Source organism: Hemicordylus capensis, chromosome 3 (assembly GCF_027244095.1).
Source record: "Hemicordylus capensis ecotype Gifberg chromosome 3, rHemCap1.1.pri, whole genome shotgun sequence".
NCBI lineage: Eukaryota > Metazoa > Chordata > Lepidosauria > Squamata > Cordylidae > Hemicordylus > Hemicordylus capensis.
The window spans coordinates 541,916-566,525 of NC_069659.1; the positions used below are offsets into that span (position 1 = coordinate 541,916).

Consider the following 24,610-nt stretch of genomic DNA (forward strand, 5'->3'; position numbering starts at 1 on the left):
GGAGGCGGGGCTCGGGGCGGCGAATAAAGACTCTTGCGGAAATGGCGTCTCCGTGTCGAAGTGTCTGCTGGGAAGCGTAGTTCCGGGCGGGCGCGGCTGGGCGCGCAAGCGCATTCCGGCCCAGTTGGCTCGGTGGCGGCTGCGATGTCGGCCTCGGCAGGCGGCCCGGGGCCCCGAGGACGAGGAGCTGCCGCCGCCGCCGCCGCCAGGCTCGACATCAACCGGGCCGGCGCGGCGGAGCTGGAGCGGGCGCTGGTGGGGATCGGGCGCCGGCGGGCGCGGGGCATCGTCCGCAAGAGGGAGGTGAGGAAGGCGCGGGGGGGGGGGGCGGGGAGCGGCCGGGTGCCCGGGAGGACCCAGGCGTCCGGGGGGGGAGGAGGAGGCGCCCCCTCCTCACCAGCCGGCCGCGCGCGCCTCCTCATCCCATCCCGCCCCCCCCCCCGCGCAGGAGCTGAAGGGCTTCGCCTCGCTGGAGCAGCTGCTGCACGTCAAGGGCGTCACGGCCCGGACCCTGGAGCTCAACCGCCCGCGGGTCACCTGCTCGCCGCCCGCCGCCGCCCCGCTGGCCCGCCTTCGCCGACGCGCCGCCCCCCCGCAGGTAGGCCGGGCTCCGGCCGGCCGGAGGCTCCTGGGCTGCCGCCGCCTCCGCCTCCCTTCTGCTCCTGCCCCCCAGGCCGAGGGGCCGGCGGCGGCGGCGGCGGCGGCCTCTCCCCGCGACCCCCGCCTGCCCGCCCGCCTGCCCGGCTTCTTGCAGGGTCTGGAGCAGGAGGAGGAGGAGCCGCCGCAGCAGCCGCATCCCGGCGGCGGGAGCAGCTGGCAGCCGCCTTGCTCGGCCGAGGAGGAGGCGGCGGCGGCGGCGGCGGAGGATCCGGGCCCCGAGGCTGGGCGCTCCTACCCGGCGCTGGCGGGGCCGGAGTCGGAGGACGAGGGGAGCAGCAGCAGCAGCGGCGGCCACGGCAGCCCCCAGGCTGGCGAAGGCGGCGATGACGTCTACTTCTATTACACGGTGGACGAGCGCTGGATCGACTACCTGGAGCGCACCGAAGGCGGGGGGCTCATCCGCCACGCCCGGCCCAAGGTGACGGGGGGGGGGCAGTCAGGGAGGGGGGTGCTTCCTGGACTGGGGTGGACGGGGAGGACCCCTGTCCTCAGGTAGGAAGCCCCCTGGGCTCCTCTGGGGAGGGGGCTGCTGCGGGCAAAGGCGCCTCTGAGGGGCCGCTTGCCCCATCGGGTGATGAGAGTCCGACAGCAGCTGGTCTTCAGAGCTACACTTCCTCTGGACATGGAGGCTCTGCTCTGCTTTCCAAGGGCATCGCTTGCTCTGCGAAGACAGGGTTTCTTTATTGCCTGGCCCGGCCCTCTGATTGGGGTGCTCTCACCCCCTGCCTGTGGGGGCCTCTCAGAGGCATCTGGTGGCCCACCGTGTGAAACGGGCTGCTAGACCAAAGGGCTTCTTCCTTGAGCCTGATCCTGCAGTAGGGCTGTTCTTACTTCTCCAGTTCCATTAAAGCATTGGCGGGGGGTGGGGGGGAAGGAGCAGAATCCACACCGTGTGTGCTGGGGTCCTAACCTTGGGGTTCATTCTTTTTCATCCTTTTTTTTTAAAGTCCAGAGGTGTTCCTCATAAAGAAGGTGCTCCAGGCTCCCAAACTCTGCATTCCTAGCTCAGGACAGACTGGCTGGCCACTGGCCTGGGACCTTCTAGCTAGATGGCCTCTGGGAAACCTTGCAGGGAGGGAGGGAGGGAGGGAGGGAGGGAGGGAGGGAGGTGGGGCCGCTGGTGCTTCTTGGGGTGAGAAGATCAGAGGTTTCCAGAGAGCTCGCTTCATCCCTGGAAACAGCCATTGGCAGCACCAGCCTCCTGGGCAGTGAGGCTTTATTTCAGTTGTTGGGAGCAGCCAGGTCAGAGTAGACAGTAAACTGTTTCAAGAGGACTTGTGAAGCAAAAGAGAGGCTGGCGATGGATTTCTGGTTGACAAGAGTCTTTGGATTTGATGCCAAGGTCAAAGTTTGCTGCTGCTGCTGCTGCTGCATCAGGGTGTTCTTGGAACTCAAGGGACCCCCCCCCCCCCTTCTTCTCACCTTGCAGATGAAGCGCAAGTCAGAGAACGGCCTAGACGGCCGGGCCCTGTCCCCTGGCAAGAAGCTGTGCAAGAGTGCGGAGCGGGGCAGGTGAGGGGCTGTGATGCACATGGGGGGGTGCACTTGTGGAGTAGGGCCTGCCTCCCACTGGACCTCTAGCAGCTGCTTCCTTCTGGCAAGGAGGCGGGGCGATTGCTTGGGGGCTGCCCCACTCCTCTGCCCCTGTGGAGTCCTGGGAATGTGCTTGTGTCCTCCCCAGGATGCTGGGTCCCTCTGTGGCCAGCCCCACTGCCACCTTTGGGGACTTGCGGAATGCCAAGGCTGGCCAGGCACGCTGCCGGCATGTCCCGCCTGTGACGCCACCCCCCGAGTTGCAGGACTGGCTCCGGACTTTCCAGGTGAGCGGATGGGTGGGTAGGTGGGTGGGACAGAGACGCCCCTGGCTGGAGCAGCAGGTGAGGTCGGGGTGGTGGCCCCCATCCCCAGCAAGTGTCTTCCAGGGCAGCTGGCCATCAGCTTGCTGATCTCTGGCGAAGGGCTCTGTTGGCCATGGGGTTGGTGGAGTTGACTCTGGGTGGGAGTTTTGCTCGTATTGCTGTTTGGCGTTGAAATGCTGGTCTTGCATTGCTAGACTAGGACCGGGGAGACCCGAGTTCAAATCCCCATTCAGCCATGAGACTTGTTGGGTGACTCTGGGCTAGTCACTTCGCTTTCAGCCTAACCAACTTCATAAGGTTGTTGTGAGGAGAAACTTAAGTATGTAATACACCACTCTGGGCTCTTTGGAAGAGCCGTCTATATAATAATAATAATAATAATAATATTGCGAGCTGCCTTGAGGAGGGGGGGTCGGTCCAGGCCAAGGGAGGGTATCAAAATGCATTAAGCAAATGTGGCGGTCTCCCCCCCCCACCCTCCAGCGCTGGAGTGGCCCAGAGAAGCTGCTGGCCCTGGATGAGCTCATTGACCGCTGCGAACCCCCCCAAATCAAGCACATGATGCAGGTGATTGAGCCCCAATTCCAGCGTGACTTCATCTCTCTTCTGCCCAAGGAGGTGAGTGCTGCAGGGTGGGTGGTGTCTCTGGGGAGGTGCAGAGCCAAGGCAGTTAGCAGGTGGGGAGGGGGGAGCCATGGCAGGTTCCGGGTGGGGGAGGATGAACCGGCGCTGCTGCTAGCGGTGGGGGGGGAGCCCTGGATGAGAAGAGCCCCACGGCGTTGCTCAGGTTCATTGCAATGGAGAAGTCCGGGGCGGGGCGGGGGGGGCATTGAGCCTGAGCCCTACCGGGGGGCAGCTGAAGCAGGCGGAGGAGATGGAGCACTCATTGCATTGCGGGAATGGTGGGGAGGGGGCCAGAGAGCAGCCCCTGTGCAGCCATGGGAGTGGCAGCGGTTCTTGAAGGCTCGCAAGGCCACAGGCCCTGCGAACACGTGAGCAGCAGGGAGGGGCTGGGTGCCGACACCGGAGGCGGGGGCCGGATCTGCAGCCAGTCCCGCCTCTTTGCCCTGGACACTGTCTTGCGGAGCACTTGCCTTCCGGGCCGGGGGGGGGGGGGGGCTGGAGTCCGCGTACCGGGTTCTTCCAGTTACTTCTGGCCAAAGAGGGCATGGGGTGGCAGGGAGGTAGGCTCCCGCCCCGATAGCGCCAGTGGGGGGGATTAAGGGCAGCCCCCCACCCTTAAAGGTAATCCCCCTCCCCGCTGCCGGTTCCCTGCACATCCCTAGGCCCCCTTCTCTCCCTGGGACTCAGGAGATCTCCACCCCCCAGGGTGCTGGCGAAGACTAGAGTTGGGAGGGAGGACCGGGGCGGGGGGCCTTCAAGTCAGAGCCCTGCTCAGGGCAGGAATGGGGCTGCCCAGCCTCCTCCTGGAAGCACCTGAAGCTCCCCAGAGAAGCAGCCCCCCCCCCGGCGGGGCCCTTCCGGTATCTGAAGGCGGCCCCTGTCTCCCCCCCCGCGCCCCCCCCCCCCTCTCTGTGCAGCTGGCCCTCTACGTGCTCTCCTTCCTGGAGCCCCGGGACCTGCTCCGCGCTGCCCAGACCTGCCGCTACTGGCGCATCCTGGCAGAAGACAACCTGCTCTGGCGAGAGAAGTGCCGGGACGTAGGTGAGGGCTCGCGTCTCCCCCGCCTGCCGCCAGCCCCCTCCCCGGAGCGCTGCCCCCCCCCTCATGGCCTGGCGCCTCTTGGCTTCCCTGCAGGCATCGAGGAGCCGCTGAGCCTGCGCAAGCGCCGACTGCTCAGCCCCGGCTTCATGTACAGCCCCTGGAAACTGGCCTTCCTGCGGCAGCACCGGATCGACATGAACTGGCGCAGCGGGGATGCCCGGCCCCCCAAGGTCGGTTGCTTCTGGACCAGCCGCCCAGCCTGTCCTCCGGGAGCGCTTCCTCCTGTGCCTTGGAACTCCGGCCCCTGGCGCCAGTCCTGCCCTTGGGTGCAGCCGCCGCAGAGAAGCGCGTTCCCCAAGAGGGAGCCCTTCCCGATGCGGGCCGGTGGCTGCTGGATGCCTCAGGCCAAGGGCCAGCTGAGGATGCCTGCCCCCCTCCCCCCCCCAGTCTGGAGGCTGGGGCTCAGCAAGCATTACCGGGGTGCTCTCGGGCGATGCCACCACCAAGCCAGGCGGGGGGGCGGCTTCCCAGCGAGTGCCAGGGGGAGAGGTGTCCCTGCAGGGCAACATGAGCAGGTGGCCCCGTGGGGTGAGGAGCAAGGGCCCCCCGCCCTTCCCTCTTGCCAGCTAAAGGCCCTCTGCTCCTCCAAGGGCTTGGCTTCCATCGCCTGGGGTGGTGGGGAAAGGGCGGGTGGGAGTCTTCAGGCCCCATTGGCGCCTCCAGCTTACTAGCCTAGGGAGGGAGCACAGGAGGCCCCGGGGCGCAGTGGCCACCGCCAGGACTTGCTCCTTGTCTCTCCTCCCGGAAGACGGGGGCAGAAGTCTTGCTTCTCGCAGGGGGGGGGCACCCTTTCCCTGGGGGAGAGCCAGTATTGCTGGCCCTTCAGCCCTCATGCTAGCCAAAGCCTGGTCTCTCTTCCCAATGGCTGGCTGAGCTGGACTGAGGGCGCCGGCCACCAGACTCCGAAATCCATCGTGAGGGTGGGGGAGAGGGGCCCCGCCTGCTGGGCCGCAACATGGCTGCTCACTGGCTCTGCTTGGCCCAGGTCCTGAAGGGCCACGACGACCACGTCATCACGTGCCTCCAGTTCTGTGGCAACCGCATTGTCAGTGGCTCAGACGACAACACGCTCAAGGTGTGGTCAGCGGTCACCGGGGAGGTAAGTCTGGGTCCAGCCTTGCGCCCCACTGGTGAGCTTGGGAGCCGCCTTGCCCCCCTCTGAGGGTCTCCCCCTTTGCCTGCAGTGTGTGCAGACCCTCGTGGGCCACACCGGGGGCGTCTGGTCCTCCCAGATGCGGGACAACGTTGTGATCAGTGGCTCCACCGACCGGACCCTGAAGGTGTGGAACGCCGACACGGGCGAGTGCCTCCACACCCTCTACGGGCACACCTCCACCGTGCGTTGCATGCATCTCCACGGCACCAGGTGGGTGAAGGGCGGGGGGCTGCCCCCCCCGCACTCCCTCCGGTGGCTCGGGGCCTGGGATTGAGCCGCCGCCGCTGCCGCCTCTTGCTCTGCAGGGTTGTGAGTGGGTCCCGCGACGCCACTCTTCGCCTGTGGGACATCGAGACAGGGCAGTGTCTGCATGTGCTGATGGGCCACGTGGCTGCCGTGCGCTGCGTCCAGTACGACGGGCACAAGGTGGTGAGTGGCGCCTACGACTACACGGTGAAAGTCTGGGACCCCGAGACGGAGAGCTGCATCCACACCCTGCAAGGCCACACCAACCGCGTCTACTCGCTGCAGGTGTGTGGGGTCCCCCGGGGGGCCTGCCTCTGTGGTGGGGGCGGTGGGGGTGGGGGCGGCTCCCCCCCCGCCCCGCCCCGCCCCTCGGTGACTCGCTCCCTCCCTCTCTGGCACAGTTTGATGGCACCCACATCGTGAGCGGCTCTCTAGACACCTCGATCCGCGTCTGGGATGCCGACAGCGGCAACTGCCTGCACACCCTGATGGGGCACCAGTCCCTGACCAGCGGCATGGAGCTGCGGGACAACATCCTGGTCTCGGGCAACGCAGACTCCACCGTCAAGATCTGGGACATCAAGGCGGGCCAGTGTCTGCAGACGCTGCAAGGTGGGGCGGGGGGGGGTGTCTCTGGTACTGGAGGGTCAGGAGGGGCCGGGTTGACGGGACCAACGTTACTTGCGGGACAGGTTCTTCCCTACCGCAGACACAGAGACGGAGCTCCTTTGAAGCTGAGCGTTGCTCTTGGGACTTGTCTGTATATACTAGCTGAGCCAGCGCAGAGCATCTGTGCCCCTCGTTCACTGCCCCCCCCCCGCCACTTCTTTGCCCGCCTGCCCCTTGCCCTCCCTCTTCTTCCTTCCCTGCCTGCCAGCTTCGTCCTTTTCCTCACCTGCTGCCGTTTCCTTCGGCCAGCTGGCCGGTGCCGTTCACTGCTGGCTTTTTGCCTGCTGCCTGGCTACCACCCCCATTTTCTTTTCCCCACCCGTCCCGTGGCTCTCTGAACTCTTGCAAAAGTTGCCACATAAGGGATTCGCCACGGGTTAGACCCCGCAGGGGTGGGGAACCTTGGCACTCCGGCTGTTTTTGAACTACAACTCCCATCATCCCCAGCCATAGTTAGGGTTAGGGTTAGGCTGGGGATGGTGGAAGTTGTAGTTCAAAAACAGCCGGAGTGCCAAGGTTCCCCACCCCTGGGTTAGAGGAATATATATATATGCCTGTTACACACACGTAACAAAATAAACTCTCCATGGTAAAGATAAAAGCCATCACAAGCATCTGTAGAAAGATCTTCATATATATATGACAGATCTTTCTACAGATGCTTGTGATGGCTTTTATCTTTACCATGGAGAGTTTATTTTGTTACGTGTGTGTACACACACTCACTCATTGATACGGAGTTTTATTCGGGTTTCCCTTAGGCACCTTCTGGTCATATCTTTTACAAAGTTAGAATATAGATTGTGGCTTCTGATTGTTAAGACATGTATACTCTGATTTCAACTCATCTAGTTGAAGACGGAGAATACGTATCTGGTTCTAGGGGGGCTCTTTTTGTTGAGCAGTATATTTTTACGGCGCCCCTAGAAGGTTTTGTGTCCTCCCTGACGTGACCCAGAGCCCTTGCAGGCAGCTCCCTGATTCAGAGAGCTGGGGAAGCAGCAGAAGAGGGGCTGGGCCGGCCAGCAAGGCGAGCAGAAGGCCGGCGGGCGCAGGGTGGCAAGGGAGCTGCCTCGTTGGCGGCATGGCGGCTGGCGTGGTGGTGCTGGGCCTCGTCCATCACAGTGGGTGCCCTTGAAAGCAGGAGGCTGGGCTAGATCCTCTCCCCCCCCCCCAGTCAGATCCAGCGCAGGGGTGTTGGCGGCGGCGGCAGCAGCAGGGCCCGGGTGGGCGCGAGCACCCAGGGTGATGGACTCTGCCTCCTCTCCCCCCCCCCCCACAGGGCCCAGCAAGCACCAGAGCGCGGTCACCTGCCTGCAGTTCTCCTCCAAGTTTGTGGTGACCAGTTCCGACGACGGCACCGTCAAGTTGTGGGACCTGAAGACGGGCGAGTTTGTGCGGGACTTGGTGGCTCTGGAGAGCGGGGGCAGCGGGGGCGTGGTCTGGCGCATCCGCGCCTCCAAGACCAAGCTGGTGTGCGCTGTCGGGAGCCGCAACGGCACGGAGGAGACCAAGCTGCTTGTGCTGGACTTTGACGTGGATCTGAAGTGAGGGGGGGGGCGGGGAGCCTGCAGGCCGGGCCTCCCCGCAGGGCCATCCCAGGACCTTATTTATAGCTGCCACGGTGGACCCTGGGAGGCTGCTTTTGTACACACAAAGAATATATCACTTTATTTCTGTACTGGCGTCTGTCTGCGTTGGCACTCTGGAGAGGCACTTCCTTCTCGGGGGGCGGCGGGGGGGAGGGTCACGGCAGCAGGCTGACCAGGTGGATCCGCTGCTGGGCGCACAGTTCGGGCGCCATCTTGGACGGCAGAGCCACGTGCAGGATGGCCCGGTGGCTGCCGAGGGCCACGGCCGCATTGGGCACCCCCAGGTACACGGGGCAGTGGTACGTGGCTGTCTCGGAGGCAGGGTTCCCGGGCTGGCAACTGGCTTGGACCCAGACGGTGGGCATTGGGCAGGGCTCTGCCGAGAGGGTCTCCTGCAGCTGGTTGCTGCGGGGGTTCCACAGGCCGTGGCGGAGCTCCAGGCCGCTCAGGTAGAGCCCCTTGTCCGGGGGGCTGCTGGGAGGCAGCATGTGGGGCAGGACCTGGGGGGCAGAGAGGGGTGTCAGCAGTGCCTAGCGCTTGGGGCTCCCCGCCCCCCGGGGCTCCCCCGTCACCTGCTGGTCCAGGTGGTAGCGCTCCAGGTCTTGCTTCTCGAGGTGGGCCTTCTCCTCCAGCAGGGCCAGCAAGAGGCGCCGTGGGTGGTGGAAGGCGGCCAAGTGGTAGGCCAGCACCGGCTGCCCCCCGATGGACTCCAGGTAGTGGCACAGGAGCTGGCCGCGCTGCTGCAGGGTTTCCAGCCAGGCCTGGGGCGGCTGGGGCCCCGCCGGGGCGTAGGGCAGCCAGGGGCGGGGCAGCTGCCCTTGCTGGAGGGCCTGCCGGATGGCGGCGCAGCGGGCCGAAGAGCAGGCCCCCCCCTGCAGGCACTCCTGGGTGCAGCGCAGGTCCTGCTCCAGCTGCTGCAGCAGGGCCCAGAAGCGCCCCCCCTCGGCCAGCAGGAAGCCCTGCAGGGGGCGGGGCAGGGGGCGGGGCTGGCTGCCCGGGGGGCGCCCTTTGGCTTGCAGTGCCCTGCCCTGCCGCTGCAGCTGGCTCTGCAGCTCCTGTACCTGCCCCAGGCCCTGCTGCACCAGCTGTTCCAGGGCGGCAGGGCGGCCGCCCGGAGGGCCCCGGGGCTGCCACAGCCCCTGCGAGAGCTTCAGGGCTGCCAGCAGGGCCTGGCTCCGGTCCGCGAGCATCCTCTGCTGCAGCCCCCTGCACACTCCCACCCAGGCTGGCTCCATGGGGCTGGGCAGCTGGGCCATGCGGGCCCGGGTGGCGGCGGCTGCCTCCTCTTCGGACAGTCCTGGGAGAAAGGGGAGCCTGCTTGAGCCGGGCGGGCAGGCAGGCAGCCTCCTTCCTGCTCCCGGGCTGAGCCCTTCTGGGCTGCTGCCTCTCACCTGGGCTGCTTGGGCCAATCATGGCCGCCTGGAGGCTTGTGAGGCCCGGCTCTGGCTGCCCGAGAGGAGGGGAGGCCAGGCACTGCTGGCACACGCTGTGCACGGCGTGGGCGTCTCCACGGTCCAGGACGTGACCCCCATAGAGCATGGGCCCTGTGGGGTGCAGAGAGAGAGAGGCGGGCGGGCGCATTGGAGAGCGGCTGCTGGGCCCCTCTCCTGGGCCAGCTGCCCCAGGGCCCGGAAGAGCGGACCCTACCGGCTAGTTCCTGTAGGGCTTCCTCCGCGTTCTCCAGGAGGCGGCTCAGCATGTCTTGGGCCTTGAAACTCGCCAGCAGGTCTCCGTGGCTCCTGGGTGGACAGCACAGAACAAGCCAAGATGGTGGTGGGCTCTTCCGTGTGAGTGTCCAGGTGGGCTGAGCGGGGAAGCCAGAGCAGAAGCCCCCCACGGGCAGCAGGCAGCCCACCGACCCCTGGGGGTGGGGCGGGAGGTCCCACAGGCTCCCTTCCCGGCGGCATCTGGCACTGGCCTCCCCACTGGATGCAGAGATCAGGGAAGGACCCGGGAATGCTGGCCTCGGGGGAGCCACCTGAGCCGGCCGGCCAGGAGTCTGGGGGTGGAAGGCAATGGGGGCAGAGCCCCCACCCCTAGAGGGGCAGGGCTGATGGCTTGCTTGCAGAAAGTGCCGTGGCCGGGCCCTGGGGAGGAATGGCTGCGGGGCCTTCGCCCTGGGCCTGCTCTTAAGCGGCCTTCTGGAAGCCGCTGAAGCAACGGCTGGTGGGCGGCAGGAGGAGTGGCGGCTCTTCCGGGTCCTCAGAGCAGCAGCAGCAGCAGCTCATGCTCTGGGCAACCCCCCCCCCCGAGGTCTCTCTGCGGCCCGCCTAGAGGCTTCTGAGCCAAGATGGCAGTGGGCTCTGCCGTGGGAGGGCAGAAAAGGTCTCTCAAGGGTAGCAGAGCCTGGGCCAGCTGGAGGAGTCGCGACTGGGCCCGGAAGAGGCCTGGTGGGCCACCCCCTGCCTGGCTCACGAAGCCCTCAACAGAGCCAGAGCTCCCCCCGCCCGAGGGGGCTGGCCGGCCGTGTCCCCTCTGCTGGGGGTCCCTTGGAGCCAGCCCGGCCCTCCTCGGAGGCGGAGAGGAGCACTTGGGGGGCACCAGAGGCGGAAGGCCCCGTCCACCGCGTCTGCCCAGGCAAGGGGCTGAGCAGCCACTGCTCTCCGGGCCGGGCCCGGGCCTCTGCTCACCACAGGTAAGTAGCCGCCTGGGTCCACCGAGCGTAGGCCTGCCTGTAGAGCAGCGTGCAGAAGAGCAGCAGCAGGGCCAGCCGAGGCGGCGTCTCCAGGCCGGGCAGCTGCCCCTGCAGGAGGTGGTGGGTGCGGGCCAGGATGCCCCTCAGCTCCAGGGGGGTCTCGCAGAAGAGGACCACCGCCCGCCGCTGCACCGGCCCTGTGGGGGGTGGCAGAGGCCAAGTCAGGCTCGGGGGGGGGCTTGGCTGTGGCCTCCTTCACCAGGACGGGAGGGGTGTGCCAGCCTGGAGGGCGGCTCCCGCAGGCCTGGCGGGGAGTGAGGGGAGCCACCACTGTCCCCCCCCCCCGGCTGGCACCTGGCACAGAGTCTGGGGCATCCGTCGTGCTGATGAGCCACAGGCGGAACTTGTGGTGGATCTCGAGGAGGGTCCCCGCCTTGCTCTCCCCTGTGTGAGGGAGGGAAGAAGAGTGGCGGCTGCAGGCGGTGGGTGGCGTTGGCCTAGCCCAGCGCATGCTGCTCCCTGGCCTGGCGCTCACCTGCCTGTGTGTTCAGCACCAGATCCAGCTGCAGCAGCACCTCCGGGTCCCAGCTCTCCTCCAGCTGACAGTTGTTGAGGACTAGCCACTTGCCTTTCTTGGTGCAGAGGGGCAGGGCTCGCCACACCCGCTTGGCGGCATCCGGGGTGCCAAAGGAGATGACCACCACTTTGCCCTGCAGGGAACATGTCCTTGCTCTCTGCTGGGCAGGGGCTGCATTCGGAGCCTCTTCCTCGGGGTCTCCTGCCCTGGCCGGGCTGCCGCCAGAGAGGCACCCTCCCCACCCCACCCCCAGCTCTCCTCCTCCTCCTGCTTGCACCCCAGCGCCCAGCTTACTGCCCGTCCCCGCTGGGCGGCCATCTGCTGGATCCAGTGGAGCGGATGCGTGAAGGAGCCTGGCGAGCCGGCGGGAGGCATGAGGAAGATGACGGGCTTGTTGGCGCGGCTGTAGGCGTAAGCGGTGGGGATGGCCACCTCCTCGCTCGGGGACCAGCCCAGCAGGCAGGTGCTCAGCTCGGCAAGGGTGCTGCTCAGGGTCTCCGGGCGCAGGATGCGCCACAAGATGGCCCGCTGGAAAGGCCGGAGGTGGGCGTGGCTGGGGCACGGGGCCGGCCCCACCACGGTGGAGGGCAGGCGGAAGTACTCCTGCCACTGGGCGGCCCGCTGGGCCAGGGAGGCCGGCAGCCCCCGGAAGCCCGGCAGGCTCTCCAGCAGGCAGCACTCCTCCCAGGCCCGGGGCTCCACCCAGCCGGGGCGGGCCACGCTGGGGGCCGGCTGCAGCAGCACGCGGGCCACGGGCTCCTGCAGGCCCTGGCAGAAGGCCAGCCACTCGGCCGGGCTGACCTGGCCGGCCACCCGCAGGGCGGCCACGGCCCCCAGGAAGAGGCAGAGCGGGCGGTCCCGCTCCTGCAGGCAGGGCAGGGCCTGGGCGAGCAGGTGCTGGAGCACGGCCCGGTGGAGCTCCTGCAGGCGGGCCTCCAGCGTCTCCTGCTTGCTGGCCTCCGGCCGCTTGCTGAGCAGCAGGGCCTGGCGCAGGTGGGCCTGGCAGCCCTCGGCCGGGAAGCTGTAGAGCGGGTGGAGGCGGGCCACCTGCCGGAGCGCCAGCTGCAGGGCCCCCGCCAGGCGGGCCACCGGCCGGTACTTGTCGCACAGGGCCACCTGGTGCTGGCACTGGGAGGCCATGTGCTGGTGGGTGGCCCGCAGGGCCTGGATCTGGGTCTGCAGCAGCCGCATCATGGGCATGAAGTTCTCCTCCTCCAGCAGCGAGCGCTGCGGCTGCGCAATCAGCTCCACCAGCTCCTCCTGGAAGGCGGCAGCAGGAGGGGGGTCAGGCGGGGGGCGGGGGGCTGCCCCCCCACCCCACCCCACCCCCTGCATGGAGGGCTGCCCCCCCCCCCGCTCACCTCCGTGGCCTCCAGCTTGCCTTCCAGCTGCAGGACGCCCAGCCGCAGGGCCTGCCGGTGCTTCAGGATCTCCCGGCGCTCCGAGCGCAGCACCTCCTCCAGCAGCAGCTCCTCCAGAGCCCCCTGGCTGAGGCAGAGGTTGATCACGTTCAGCTGCTTCAGCAAGGCCGGGTCGAATTCTGCAAGGGGGCAGCAGGCAGAGCCAGCAGTGGGGGGGGGCAGCAGCCGCCACAGCCACAGCCTGCCTCGCTGCCCCCCTCCTGGCCCGCCCCTTGATGGAAGTCCTGTTGAGCCCTGGGGCTGCCGACCGAAGCTGTTCCCGGAGGAATCCCCCCACGCCCCCCCCCAACCAAGCCATCCAGTCCTCCAAGCTGGTTTTCAGCGGGCGGCACCCAGAGACCTGCATTGATGTCTGGAGACCCCAGGGCCGCTGGCCTGCCGGGGGTCTGCCCCAAAGGCCTGCCTCCTCCCTGCCCCTCTTCCCCGCCCCCAGGAAGGAAGGCAGGCATGGTTGTCTGTCGCCTCCACCGGGGGCTCCGAGGCAGGACCTCAGTCGTGGCGGCATCCTCTGCTGGCCGTTGGGACCTCAGAAGGACCTGGCCAAGGCGGACCCATCTCGTCCCGCCTCCCGCCTCGGCCCACTCGAGGGCTCTGGGGAAGCCGCCAGCAGCAGGCCACGGCAGACTCTCTCCTGCCATGGCTCCCTTGCGCGTCCGCCTTGGCCTGATCCAGCACCCCCGTTCTACTTGTCTTAAGGGCCCAATGGTGGGGGGGGGGGCAGCCCAGGGGATCTCTGCGCTTGCTCTCCCTGTTGGTGCAGAGAGGGCAGGGGTGAGGCGGCCTCCTTTCTGCACCCCGCGGTGCACATGGCGGGGGGGGCCCTCCCTGGGGTGACTGGCGTCAGGGTCACCGCGCCCCTCCTGCTGTGGGCACAAGCCAGACAGGGAGTGCCGTCCCTTGGGGTCCCTGGCTGGCTTCTGGCTTTGCGGGAGCAGGTGGGCCTGGCTCCCCGCCCCCCTTGTCTTGCAAAAGGCAGGCAGCTGCCGGGCTCCACGTGGCACCCCCGCCGAGCTTGGCCCTCGCTGGTAGGGGCCACTGCAGGCTCCCTCCAGCCTGGCCTGCCTCTTCCTGCCCCTGTCTGCAGCAACAGCGGCCTGCTCCCTCGGGGGTCTGCCGCGGGCAGGTCGACACTGGTGGTGGTGGGGCAGCTCTTGAAGCCCAGCCTTCTGCCCCAAGGGCCTCACAATTGCCATTGGAAGTCACAGAGGCAGGTGACGACGCGGCTCTTTCGGGTGCGTACACTTAAGCGGCCTCTTCTGCCAAAGCCTTCCCAGAAAGGCCGGGCTTTAAGGAGGAGTTTGGAGTCAGAGGGGAAGCCTTGTGCAGCTGCTTTGGGTGGCAGTCCCAGGCCTCTGTGGCAGCAAGGGAGACCAAGGTCATGGGTGGGAGTGCCGTGGGGCCTGTGGGGCAGGGAGGGGCCCGGCCATGGAGGGCTTGGAAGGCAAAGAGCTTCACTGGCAGGGCCAGGGATGGACCAGGAGGAGGCCGGCAATGGGGCTTGTGCAGGGGCGTGAGGGGAGGCGGGTGGCTTGGGCAGCAGAGACCCGGATGGAGGCGAGGGGACCAGGGCGAGCCGGTGACGGGTGCTGCAGAAGTCAACGCAAGCGATGGCCAGGGCGTGGGCGAGAGCTCTTGCCAGGGGGGCAGAGAGAAAAGGCCACACGACTCTTGTGGTATTGCCGAGGAGGGAGATGCAGCACGAAGGGGAGACAGACTCAACGTGGGGGATGGAGAGAGAGGAGTCCAAGGTCGCGCCAGGGCTTTGAGCCTGTTCAGCAGGGCGGGTGGCGGTACTGCCCAGCGCCAAGCAGAAGAGGAGGGCTTGGGTGCTGGTCCTATTGAGCTTGAGACGCGGAATCACCCCATGTGGTCTCTCAGACGGACAGCTGGAGAAAGCTCTGGGGAGTGGGGGGTCCTGGAGGCCACGGGGTTGGATGAGGCCACCGAGAGAGACTGTGGGGAGAAAGAGAAGCCAGAGGCCAAGAACGAGGCCTGGGGCGATTGTCAGCCAGAAGAGACTCATTTGAGGGTGCAGCCAAGCAAGGGAAACTGGTCGGCTGCATCAAGAGCCTTGCCATTGTTTGTCATGAAAGGCCGTGTATTAATTTAGCAATTTAAATTAAATTAAAAGCATCAGAAAGCTCTAGCAGGAAGGTTGCAGACCTCCCAGCCTGGCAGTGGGGAGGTGATTGGTCCTTTTGGTTCGGGCAGTTTGAATGGGGTGGGGGGAGACACCTCCCAGCAACAAATTCCATCCGCTAATTCTGCACAGGGGGGAAAAGCCCTTCTCCCCCAAAGTAGGTCTCCTCCACCACCACGAGCCACCGGTTTCCAAAACGAAAGTGCTCCCAAGGCTTGCGCGGTCTTTGCAGGGCGGGGGCTGCTGCTCTGATCCTTTGGTTGCCCTTTCCAACTTATTCCATGACATCCTGGGACCATTGGGGGGGGGCAGTGTTGGGCCTGGGTCCCTCGGGCACATGCCCCGGATCGCCAGCGCCCCCTGCTGACCTTGTTTTGGGCAGGGAGGAGGTGGTGGTTGGGGGGGCAGGGGTGCTCCCTGTCACTGCCTCTTCTGGCCATGCCCTCTCCCCCTCCTCCCAAGTCAGTGAGGGCACCCACTCCCTCCTGCGCAAAGGATTCCCTGACCCAAAGGGGTCACCAGAAGAAAGAAAGAAAAGCAAGCAAGCAAGCAATGCACGGGTGCCTGCTGCTGGGCTGAGCCTGAAACGCAGCCCGCGCTGCCTGGGAGGGCGCTTTCCGCAGCTGGACCCCTGGGGGGACCCCGGCTTCCCTCGGAGCTCCCCAGGCTGCCTCCCCCAACTCGCAGCCAGCTGGGAGCCAGCGCGGTGACCAGGCAAGAGCAGCCCTAACGCTGTCTCTCCCAGCTTTGGGCTGGGAGCACCCCTGCACCCCGCCCCACTGGGCAGCAGCGAATCCTCCCACCCGGGAGCCCCCGTTATTCTGCTCAAAGCCCGGCCCCCTCCCCACAGCCCGCCACCCCACCGCCCTCTCGGGGCCCCCAGAGCTGGCCGGCTGGCTGCGGGCTTACCTTTCGCCAAGGCCTCGAGGGGCAGGCTGGTGCAGAGGTAGAGCCGGAAGGAGGCTGGCACCGCAATGTCCTCCTCCCCAGACTCCCCCCGGTGGAGCGTGTTGCAGCCCTCAGCCGCCCGGAACGCCGCCTTCTGCATCAGCTGCTGGAGGGTCCGGCCCCAGGGCACCCGCTTCTCCACGTCCAGCAGCAGCACAGGGGAGCCTGCCAGGGGGCACACGCAGCGGTGGCAGGGCCACGGGGGGAGAGTGGCTCCGCGGGCCCCCCTGCTGCCCGCCAGACCCGCCCCAGCCGCCGCCCCCCCCCCCCCCCGCTTACCGAGGCAGGCTGCATTCTGGAGGGCCTGGTCCAGGTCGGGGTCTGTGAGCGACAGGATGGCCAGGTTGTCCTCGGGGAGCTTGTCGTCACCACCTTGCTCCACCATGTCGGGCATCAGTTCCGAGAGAACGAAGGTCTGGGACGCCTCTGCAAAGGGAGAGCGGGCAGAGAGTGGGCCCAGGAGGGCTGGCGGGGCCCCCGCCCCAGCCGCCCCGCTGCTCACCCTCCTCCAGGGCTCCGGCCATCAGCAGCCACAGCTGCGCCTGCCTGTCAGGGTCCACCAGCAGAGGCCAGCGGTGCGCCAGGGCGTGGGTCTCGGAGTGCAGCAGCACAGCGGCCAGGCGGCTCTCGGGGTCTCGGTGCTTGTGGGCCCGGTCCCAGGTGCGCTGCTCTTGGGCGGAGCTGAGCAGGGGCACCAGGCCGAAGGGCTGCTGCACGGGCAGGAGGGGAGGGCCCGCCGAGGCGGAGCCCGGGCAGGGCAGCTCCCTCTGCAGGAGCCGGCGGACGTCGTCTGGGCCCGGGGAGAGCCGGCGGGCCCCAGCACACACCGCCTGCCACTTCTCCAGCAGCTCCTCTCGCCGGGGCGGCGGGAAGGGGCCCAAGTAGGCCAGAGCCGCCGCGCAGAGGAGTGCATCGCCGTACACGGTGCTCTGGTGCTGCTGCAGGCCCTGGGGAGGGGAAGGAGAGAGTCCCCGCTCAGTGGGGAAGGCCCCTCGGGTCCCAAGGGGGCTCCCTCCGCTTCCCCTGCTGTGCACGGTGCAGAAGCTGCTGCCAGGTCCAATCCCTGGTGGCAGCATCTCCAGGAAGGGCCGCCCCCCCCCCCAGCCTGTACCTTGGTGACCGTGCTCCAGTTGGTCACGTGCTCAGCCACAGAGCTCTCCATGGTGGTGGCCTCCTCCTTGGCCTGCAAGGACTGGGTGAGCTGGTGCAGCACCTTCTCCTGGTGCTCCTGCTTCTGCTTCAGCTCCCTGATCCGGGCCTGGGTGGCATCTCGCAGGAACTCTGCATGCAGCCGCCGGTCGCCCAGGTTGGTCTTCTCCACGTTGATCTCGGCATCGCAGCACTGCAGCTGGGTCATGGCCGGCTGCCAGTCCCGCAGAGCCCAGTGGTACCAGTAGACTGCGTGGATCCACCGGCAGAGGGAGGCGGCTGCGTGGCTGGCGTTGTGGACCGCCGAGGCCTGGAAGTCCCGGTCACACACCACCAGGTGGGCCAGGGCCTGGAAGAGCTCGCCGGAGAGGTGGTCCTTGGGGTAGAAGACCAGGTCCTGCGCAGGGGGGCGGGGGAGACACAGGCAAGGCAGGGGCCATGAGCACCGGGCGGGGAAGGGGTGCCTTCTCCTCCCACCAAGGCTCCTCAAGGCAGCGGTGCATGAGCCCAGAACAGCCGCCCACCTCCCGTCACCGGGCAGAAGGCCGGCAGGAAAAGTGGACGGGGGAGGGGAGTCCAAATTCAGGGTGGGGCTTTGGGGACGGGGAAGGCTGAGGTGATGGGAAGCGCCTGGGGGAGCCGGGCAGAGAGCAGGCGGCCCGGAGGGGGAGCTGTGCGGTCCACAAGCCGTGGGTGAGGGGGAACAGCCGCAGATGCTGCCCCACACCCTTCGTTTGGTTTCGGTTTACGCGTGTTGTGGCAGGCACAGCCTACTCAGGCCACCTCCGGAAGTTCGGCAAAGCAAGTCCTGCCTGAGAGCCCCCCGCATGGCACCCCTTGCCTGCTGCTGCTATTCCTCACAGCGGAAGGAGGAGATGCTGCTTCTCTCCCTCTCGCGCGAGACACAACTTGAGGGCTCGGAGTCATCCCAGGAAACGGAGGGGCAGGCGCTTTAGGGCTGGCCGGCGGAAGTGCTTGTTCACACAGCACACAACTAACCGATGGCGTTCTCGGAGGGCCACGAGCTGGGGTGGCTTTAAAGGGAGCTTGGACAAATCCACAGAGGCCAGGTCTATCCATGGCTACTCATCCTGATGGCGACAGGCCTCCTCCAGCCTCAGAGGCAGGATGCCTCTCCATCCCAGTGGCAGGGCGGCAGCAGCAGCAGCAGCAGCAGGGGAGAGGGCATGGAGGGCCTCATCCGCCTCCTGCCTGTGAAGGGCTTCCCAGAGGGCTCTGGTGGGCCACTGTGGGAAACCGGGCCCTGATCCAGCAGGGCTGTTCTTATGCTCTTTATGGTCTTGCTTGTTTTGTTAAATTAAAAAAGCAGAGTTAGCTTGTCAGGCCTCTCAAAGTTCATGCTGGGATTCAGGCCCCCTCCCTGACACTGCGAAGCAAACACACCAGTGCATCAAAGTGTTGTAATGCATGCAAGTTGAAAAGTGCAGGAAGGCAAATGTGATCCAGTAAGGTATCCCTGAGACTTGGTGGGATGGACTCGTGATCGGAAAATCATCTTTGAAGGGTGTAATAACTTGTCCAAGAAGAACAGACCCAGCAGAAAGAGGGAGGGCGTTGCACTGGATGTCAAGGACGTGTATGCCTGCGTGGAAATCTGTGAATCTGAGCCTGAAAGCCCCGCTGAAAGAGTGTCTGGGTGAGCAAAAAAGGAGAGGAGAGCTGGTCTTGTGGTAGCAAGCGTGACTTGTCCCCTTAGCTAAGCAGGGTCTGCCCTGGTTGCACATGAATGGGAGACTTGATGTGTGAGTACTGCAAGATCTTCCCCCTCTCAGGGGATGAAGCTGCTCTGGGAAGAGCAGAAGCTTCCAAGTTCCCTCCCTGGCTTCTCCAAAATAGGGCTGAGAGAGACTCCTGCCTGCAACCTTGGAGAAGCTGCTGTCAGTCTGTGAAGACAACACTGAGCTAGATAGACCAATGGTCTGACTCAGTATATGGCAGCTTCCTATGTTCCTAAAAAAAGGAGAGGGATACCGTTATGGGAGTGGACTAGAGGCCACTTGGCCCAAGGGAAGGAGACATGGGCGATGCCTGCCTTAGCGAGAAGGCCACATTTCCTCAGGGGCAGGCGGGAGCAGTAATGGGGGGGGACTTCCTCTCTCCTGACATCTGCTGGGGGTCCAGGCCGTTCTTGATCTGGCAACTTCCTCTTTGAGAAGATGCAAGGAGGAACAAGGGGGTCTTGTGCCACCCAGGACTTGGTCCTTCCCAACAATGGAAATGGAAGTGGGGAGGGGACTCTGGGGGGAAGTGGCCACTATTCTAAGCACTCCCCCCCCGCACAAGCTGCAAACTTGGCCTCTTGGGGGGAGTGTGATGCCCTCTAAGACCAGATCTACCTCACCGCTTAGATAATCAGTTTTATTGACCCAGAGCACTTGCAACTGATCTAGATTAGGTTTTAGTTTGTCTGCCCCCATCCAGCCCAGAATAGCCTCCAAATGCTGGTTCAGGACACCCACTACTTCCCTCATATCTGCAGACCTAACTGATAAGCAGAGCTGGGTGCTCTCCACATATCCATGACACCCCTGCAGCCCATTCCCTGGGCGGCCTCTTCCAGCAGCTTCACGTATATGTTAAACAGCATGGAGGCAGAATGCATCCCGCCGGCACCCCACAGGCCAGGGCTGCACAACTTTGGCCCTCCAGCCTTTTGCTTTTTGGACCACGTCGTCCCTAGCCACAGTGGACAATAGTCAGGGATGGTTGGCGTCCTAGTCTGACCTCTGCAGGATGGCCAAAGTTGGGCAGTCCGGCCATAGGCCAAGGGGTGGAGCAGGCGGCTCCCAGCAATGACGACGACGACAAACATTGATATACCACTTTTCAACAAAAGTCCCCAAAGTGGTTGACATACATGGGTTCCCTGTCCCCAAAGAAGAAACCATAAGGGAGACACCAGCAACAGCCCCCGGAGGGGTGCTGTGCTGGGGCTGGAGAGGGCCAGTTGCTCTCCCCCTGCTCAAGAAAGAGAATCGCCACATTTAAAGGGGGGCCTCTTTGGGCAGTTAGCTGGGGACCCTCCAGGCAAGACCAGAGCACCAGTACCTGCTCCCAAATACCAACCCAGAGACCATGATTGGTGCCCCCATATCTCAACCTGCTTTAATATCTTTTAATCGTTTGATGGTTTTTAATAGTTTTAACGTTGTTTTAAACTGTTGTAATGTACAAACCTTTGTACTTGTTGTTTGTATTGTTCTGTTGTAAACCCCGCAAAGTCTTGTGTTTTGGGAAGGATACAGTTAAATAAACCCACCCACCCAGGGAGGTGACCCAGAAGGAGACCATGGGCGATGGCATCAAAAGCCACGGAGAGGTCCGGGCACATCGACCCAGGCGCCCTTTCTCTGTCTATCTCCTGGCACAGGTCACCCACCAGGGCAATCAAGCCAGTTTCTGTGCTGTGCCTGGGCTGGAAGGCAGACTGCAAAGGGTCTCAGGAATCAGATACACACCGGGGGGGGGGGGACGGGGGACGGGGGACGGGGACCTGGAGCCAAAATGTTCTAGCTGCAGCCATGAGTGTGTTGCCCTTCAGGGGGCATCACCCCCCCACACACATGACAGATGTGGGTGGCAGAGGAAGAAGCTGTTCCCCCATCAGGAGCCTTGATCAGCTCCAAGGAGAGCAGGAAGTGTGTGTGTGTCCCTGGACCTCCCAGCCAGTCGGACGGCGGACGGAGAAGGCCAGGGGTGGGGAGACTGCTCTCCCCTCTGCCCAAGGGTCAGGCTGGCCAAGCTGTGGGGCTGGGGCACCCCCCCACCACCCGGACAAAAGCCACTGACTTCCTTCCAAGCAGCCCAAGGACAGGCTGGACCTCCTTGCCCCCCCCCCGGCGCACCTCGTAGAAGTCTTCTCGGTGGAGGAGCACTTGGGCGTTCTCCCAGCCAGGCTCCAGGCCGAACATCATGCAGAGGACGTTGGTCACCTTGACCACAGGGGCCGGGGGTTGCCGGTAGCTGCGCAGCTCCACAATGTCCTGCACCCGCAGCGCAGCCAAGGCATCCTTGTAGTCAGTGCTCATCTGAGAAGGAAGGGCAGGAGTGGCAGGCCTGGCACCCCTCCCCACACCGGATGGCCACTGCATGGGCAGGGGTGGCTGCTGGCCCATCGCTGCCTCTCCTGCTGTGGGCCAGGCCATCAGCCGGCCACCCCGCTCTTGTACCTTCTTCATGGCCAGCTCCTTCTTCTTTTCCAGAGCGTCCCGCTCCTTGGTGAGGGCCTCGATGCGGGCCTCGTACAGCTGGCACTCCTTCTCTTGCTGCTGGAGCACGGCCTGCTCCCGCTCCACCTCTCGCTGGTTCTGCACCACTTGCTAGCAGGGAGGAAGGGTCATCACCATCACCATCAGGGCACACAGCTCACCAGACCCCACTCCAAACAAAGCTGCAAGATTTTGGCAAGGCTGCTGCAGTTCAGTCGCCTGCCACATGGGGTCGCTGACGACAAGACCTCCGCTGGTAACCAGCCTCCAGCCAGAAGGCTTCTGACAAAGCCCACCTGGTGGACAGCTCAGTTCAACTCAGCGTGCAACCGCTATGAAAAAGGCCATAAGGCTCCATTCTGTCTCTGATGCTTTTTACATGAAACCGCTGGGGCAGAATATCAGAAGATCTGATGCAAGATGCTATCAGCATGCGGAGGACATGCAAATCTATTTCTCCATGCCGTCTTCATCAGGAAAAGGCATAACTTCCCTAAATGCCTGCCTGCAGGCAGTAACGGGCTGGATGAGGGATGCCAAATTGCATCTAAACAAAACGGAGATCCTCATTGTGCAGGGTTGTAACTCCGAAGATGGGATAGATTTGTCTATTATGACCCCTGGCTCTAGAGTTGTGTGTGTGTGAGAGAGAGAGAGAGAGAGAGAGAGAAAAATTTCTCTCTGTGCACTCTCTCTACTCCATGCATAATTTTATACACCTCTGCCATATCTCCCCATAGTGGTAGCCTCTTTTCCAAACAAAAGAGCCCCAGATGCTGTAGCCTTGCCTCATAAGGAAGGTGCTTTAGGCCCCTGATCATCTTGGTTTCCCTCGTCTGCACCTTTTCCAGTTCTACAATGGCCTTCTTAAGATATGGTGACCAGAACTGCACGCAGTACTCCAAGTGTGACTGCACCATGGACTTGTATAAAGGCAGGGCCGGCTCTTGCCAGTAAGCAAGAGGTGCGCTGCATCAGGGCGCAGCTTGCTGGGTGGCGCAGAGCACCGCCTGCTTGGAAGGTGCCGCCGACATTGGAACAGAACTTGAAGAAGCAACAGGCTCAGCAACAAACTTGTCATTTGCACCACGTGCTGGTTCGGGGTGCCATGCAGCTTGCTGGAGGAGGGCGCCGAGTGCCCAAGGAAGAGCAACATGCTAGTGTGTGTCCCTCCAACCCAATCATGTGCTGCCAGCGCCGCTGTTACTGTGCGTCACACGGACCTGCCTGGCGCATGCGTGCAGCATCCCAACCATCTCCCGCTGGCACCTCCATCTTCCCATGCTTCAGGCTGAGACGTGGTGCCTGCTGTGACTCCCCTCTGAGCTTGTTGTGGGCATTTTGGGGGGCAGGTTTTAAACAACAAGCAACAGCAACCAACCAAACCAATTCTCTAGCCTGTGTTGTTTCCCTGTGTGCGGGTCCGACCATTCCCCATTTCCCCCCTCCTCCTCTTGAGGGAGGAGCTGCCTGAGCATATTATATCAGACAGAGTGAGAAGCTGTGGAGGAGCTGCGCCCTGAAAGGAGCTTAAACAGGTGCATATGAGTGGGACTGGGTGATGGTGAAGGAACTGGGACTGGGACTGGGAGCCCGCCCCCCCGGTAGAAGTGTGGGGAGGAAGAACCAAGGTTTTCCTGATCTCCCAAGCTGGGTAGGGGTATACTAACATCATGAGGCTATGAGGAATTGCAAAGTTGATGTCTTACCTAATAACCTTTTTTAAAAAAAAGTTTATTATAGCATTTTCTTAATTTCCACCCAAGAAATGGCTTGAGAAGCCATTGTCACTGGCATGGCTTTTAATTGTGGAATTTATAATTTAATGTGTTTTGTTTTCTCATTGTATGTTTTAATCCTATGCTGTGAGCCACCCTGATAGCATTCTGGCTTGATCTGTTCTATGATCCATTGGTTTGTTTTCCTGGATGTCCATGATATCCTCAAAAGTCTTCTCCAGGACCAAAGTTCAAAAGTGTCAATGCTTTTTCTATCTTGCTTCTTCAAAGTCCATAAATTATATACATAATTATGTTATATACAATGTTATGTACATAATTACATAAAACCTTTGTGTATTAAATTTTGAGTACACACTAATTGTATTTTGAATTTTTATTTTTCACAATAACTAAGGGTGCTCAACAGCATGTTGCATCAGGGCACCAGATCCCCCAGAGCCGGCCCTGTATAAAGGCCTTATCAGAGTAGCCGTTTTATTTTCAATCCCCTTCCTAATGATCCCTAGCATGGAGTTGGCCTTTTTTCCACGGCTGCCGCCCAGTGAGTCGACACGTTCAAAGAACTGCCTGCCACAACCCCAAGACCCCTCTCTCGGCCAGTCACCGACAGCTCAGATCCCACTGGTGCAGATGTGAATGTGGGGTTGTTGCTGTTTTGCCCCAATGTGTGCCACTTTACACTTGCTTACACTGACCCACATTTGTGGTCACCCAGGGGGTGTCTCAAAGCCAAGGGACTACAGCCCCAAAGACTCGGCCAGCCAGTTCTCTCCTAGCGGCAAGGCCGTGAGCATGGCCCAAGAGGTAGAACAGAGGGCCCTGGCAGGTTAAGATGGCTGGATGCAGGGGCGCACCACCCAGGTGACTGGGGTGCCCAGACGGCCCCCGCCATGAGGCCCCCTGAAACCTGCTTGGGGGGGGGGCCTCCTGCAGCCACCCCACACCTGCCACACTGAACCTCCATTTTTTGGTATAATGTCAGCACCATGGCATGTGCGTGGCTGAGGGGTGGGCTGAGCAGGTCTTGCTGCCCCCCCCCCCGGCAGAGGCGACCGGAGCAACAGCTGAGCCTGTCCATTTGTGGGCAAAGAGGCACCTTCTTGTCAACATGGCGATTCTCTTTCTTGAGCAGGGGGAGAGTCACTGGCCCTCTCCAGCCCCAGCACAGCATCCCTCCAGTGACTGTTGCTGGTGTCTCGCTTGTGTTTCGTTTTAGATGGAGAGCCCTTTAGGGACAGGGACCATCTTATTTATCTATTCTTTCTTTGTGTAACTGCTTTGGAAACTTTTGTTGAAAAGCAGTATATCAATATGTTTTGTTGTTGTTGTTAACTGCAAGGCATTCCAGTGTGCCTGCGCAGTTGAACTAGACCATTGCAATCCCCTGACGTCACAGACTTGTGATGATCTATTTCAACTGCGTAGGCAGGCTGGCGCGCCTAGCCGTTATCAAGAGCCGCTGGGCCAAACGGACAGGCCCAGCAGTCACTCCGGCCACCTCACCTGCTCGGCTTGCCCCGCGGCTGCCACCCCTCGGCTGCACACGTGGCAGCTTAAATTATGGGGAAGAAACACAGCCGGAGGTACAGTGTGGCAAGGCAGCAGCGTGGTGGGCGCAGGGTGGCTGCCGGAGCTCCGCCCCCGTCATCTGAAGCCCCCCCGAACTTGGAGGCCACAGACCGAGGCCCCAAGGTCCAGGGGTAAGATGGCCTCTGGGTGGATGCAGTCCAACAGATCTCTTGGGCCCAAGCTGTGAGGGGCTTTAAAGGTCAAAACCAGCACTTTGTATTTCGTTCGGAACCATATTGGCAGCCAGTACAGTTCTTTCAGAATCGGTATTATATGGGCCCTTCAGGTTGTCC

The 24,610-nt window shown here is 63.5% G+C and overlaps 2 protein-coding genes across 12 annotated transcripts in view; one reads left to right on the top strand and one right to left on the bottom strand.

Annotated features, from left to right (window-relative positions):
• Nucleotides 1-7,996, top strand: part of LOC128350065 (F-box/WD repeat-containing protein 7-like) — a 66,764-nt gene extending 58,768 nt beyond the window's left edge. Inside the window, exons 1-12 of one of the 2 annotated variants that reach the window (XM_053307678.1) lie at nt 3-303; nt 449-1,078; nt 2,090-2,172; nt 2,342-2,480; nt 3,003-3,137; nt 4,061-4,184; nt 4,278-4,414; nt 5,230-5,343; nt 5,429-5,610; nt 5,706-5,931; nt 6,048-6,258; nt 7,598-7,996. In XM_053307678.1, coding sequence (XP_053163653.1) covers nt 145-303; nt 449-1,078; nt 2,090-2,172; nt 2,342-2,480; nt 3,003-3,137; nt 4,061-4,184; nt 4,278-4,414; nt 5,230-5,343; nt 5,429-5,610; nt 5,706-5,931; nt 6,048-6,258; nt 7,598-7,866 — 2,409 coding nt within the window. In that variant the 5' untranslated portion in view covers nt 3-144 and the 3' untranslated portion in view covers nt 7,867-7,996. Of the gene's footprint in view, nt 1-2; nt 304-448; nt 1,079-2,089; nt 2,173-2,341; nt 2,481-3,002; nt 3,138-4,060; nt 4,185-4,277; nt 4,415-5,229; nt 5,344-5,428; nt 5,611-5,705; nt 5,932-6,047; nt 6,259-7,597 lie in introns of those variants that run through there. The other variant, XM_053307679.1, reaches the window with a different exon arrangement.
• DNHD1 (dynein heavy chain domain 1) overlaps nt 7,959-24,610 on the bottom strand; it is a 63,139-nt gene continuing 46,487 nt past the window's right edge. For 7 of the 10 annotated variants that reach the window (XM_053307669.1, XM_053307673.1, XM_053307668.1 and 4 more), the window contains 15 exons: nt 20,968-21,117; nt 20,644-20,826; nt 16,740-17,174; nt 16,131-16,575; nt 15,908-16,054; nt 15,590-15,793; nt 12,481-12,659; nt 11,414-12,379; nt 11,078-11,252; nt 10,897-10,986; nt 10,538-10,739; nt 9,555-9,646; nt 9,299-9,451; nt 8,480-9,204; nt 7,959-8,407 (listed from right to left, as the gene is read on the bottom strand). In XM_053307669.1, the coding sequence (XP_053163644.1) occupies nt 8,063-8,407; nt 8,480-9,204; nt 9,299-9,451; nt 9,555-9,646; nt 10,538-10,739; nt 10,897-10,986; nt 11,078-11,252; nt 11,414-12,379; nt 12,481-12,659; nt 15,590-15,793; nt 15,908-16,054; nt 16,131-16,575; nt 16,740-17,174; nt 20,644-20,826; nt 20,968-21,117 (4,491 nt within the window). In that variant the 3' untranslated portion in view covers nt 7,959-8,062. Of the gene's footprint in view, nt 8,408-8,479; nt 9,205-9,298; nt 9,452-9,554; nt 9,647-10,537; nt 10,740-10,896; nt 10,987-11,077; nt 11,253-11,413; nt 12,380-12,480; nt 12,660-15,589; nt 15,794-15,907; nt 16,055-16,130; nt 16,576-16,739; nt 17,175-20,643; nt 20,827-20,967; nt 21,118-24,610 lie in introns of those variants that run through there. The other 3 variants (XM_053307667.1, XM_053307671.1, XR_008319143.1) reach the window with 3 other exon arrangements.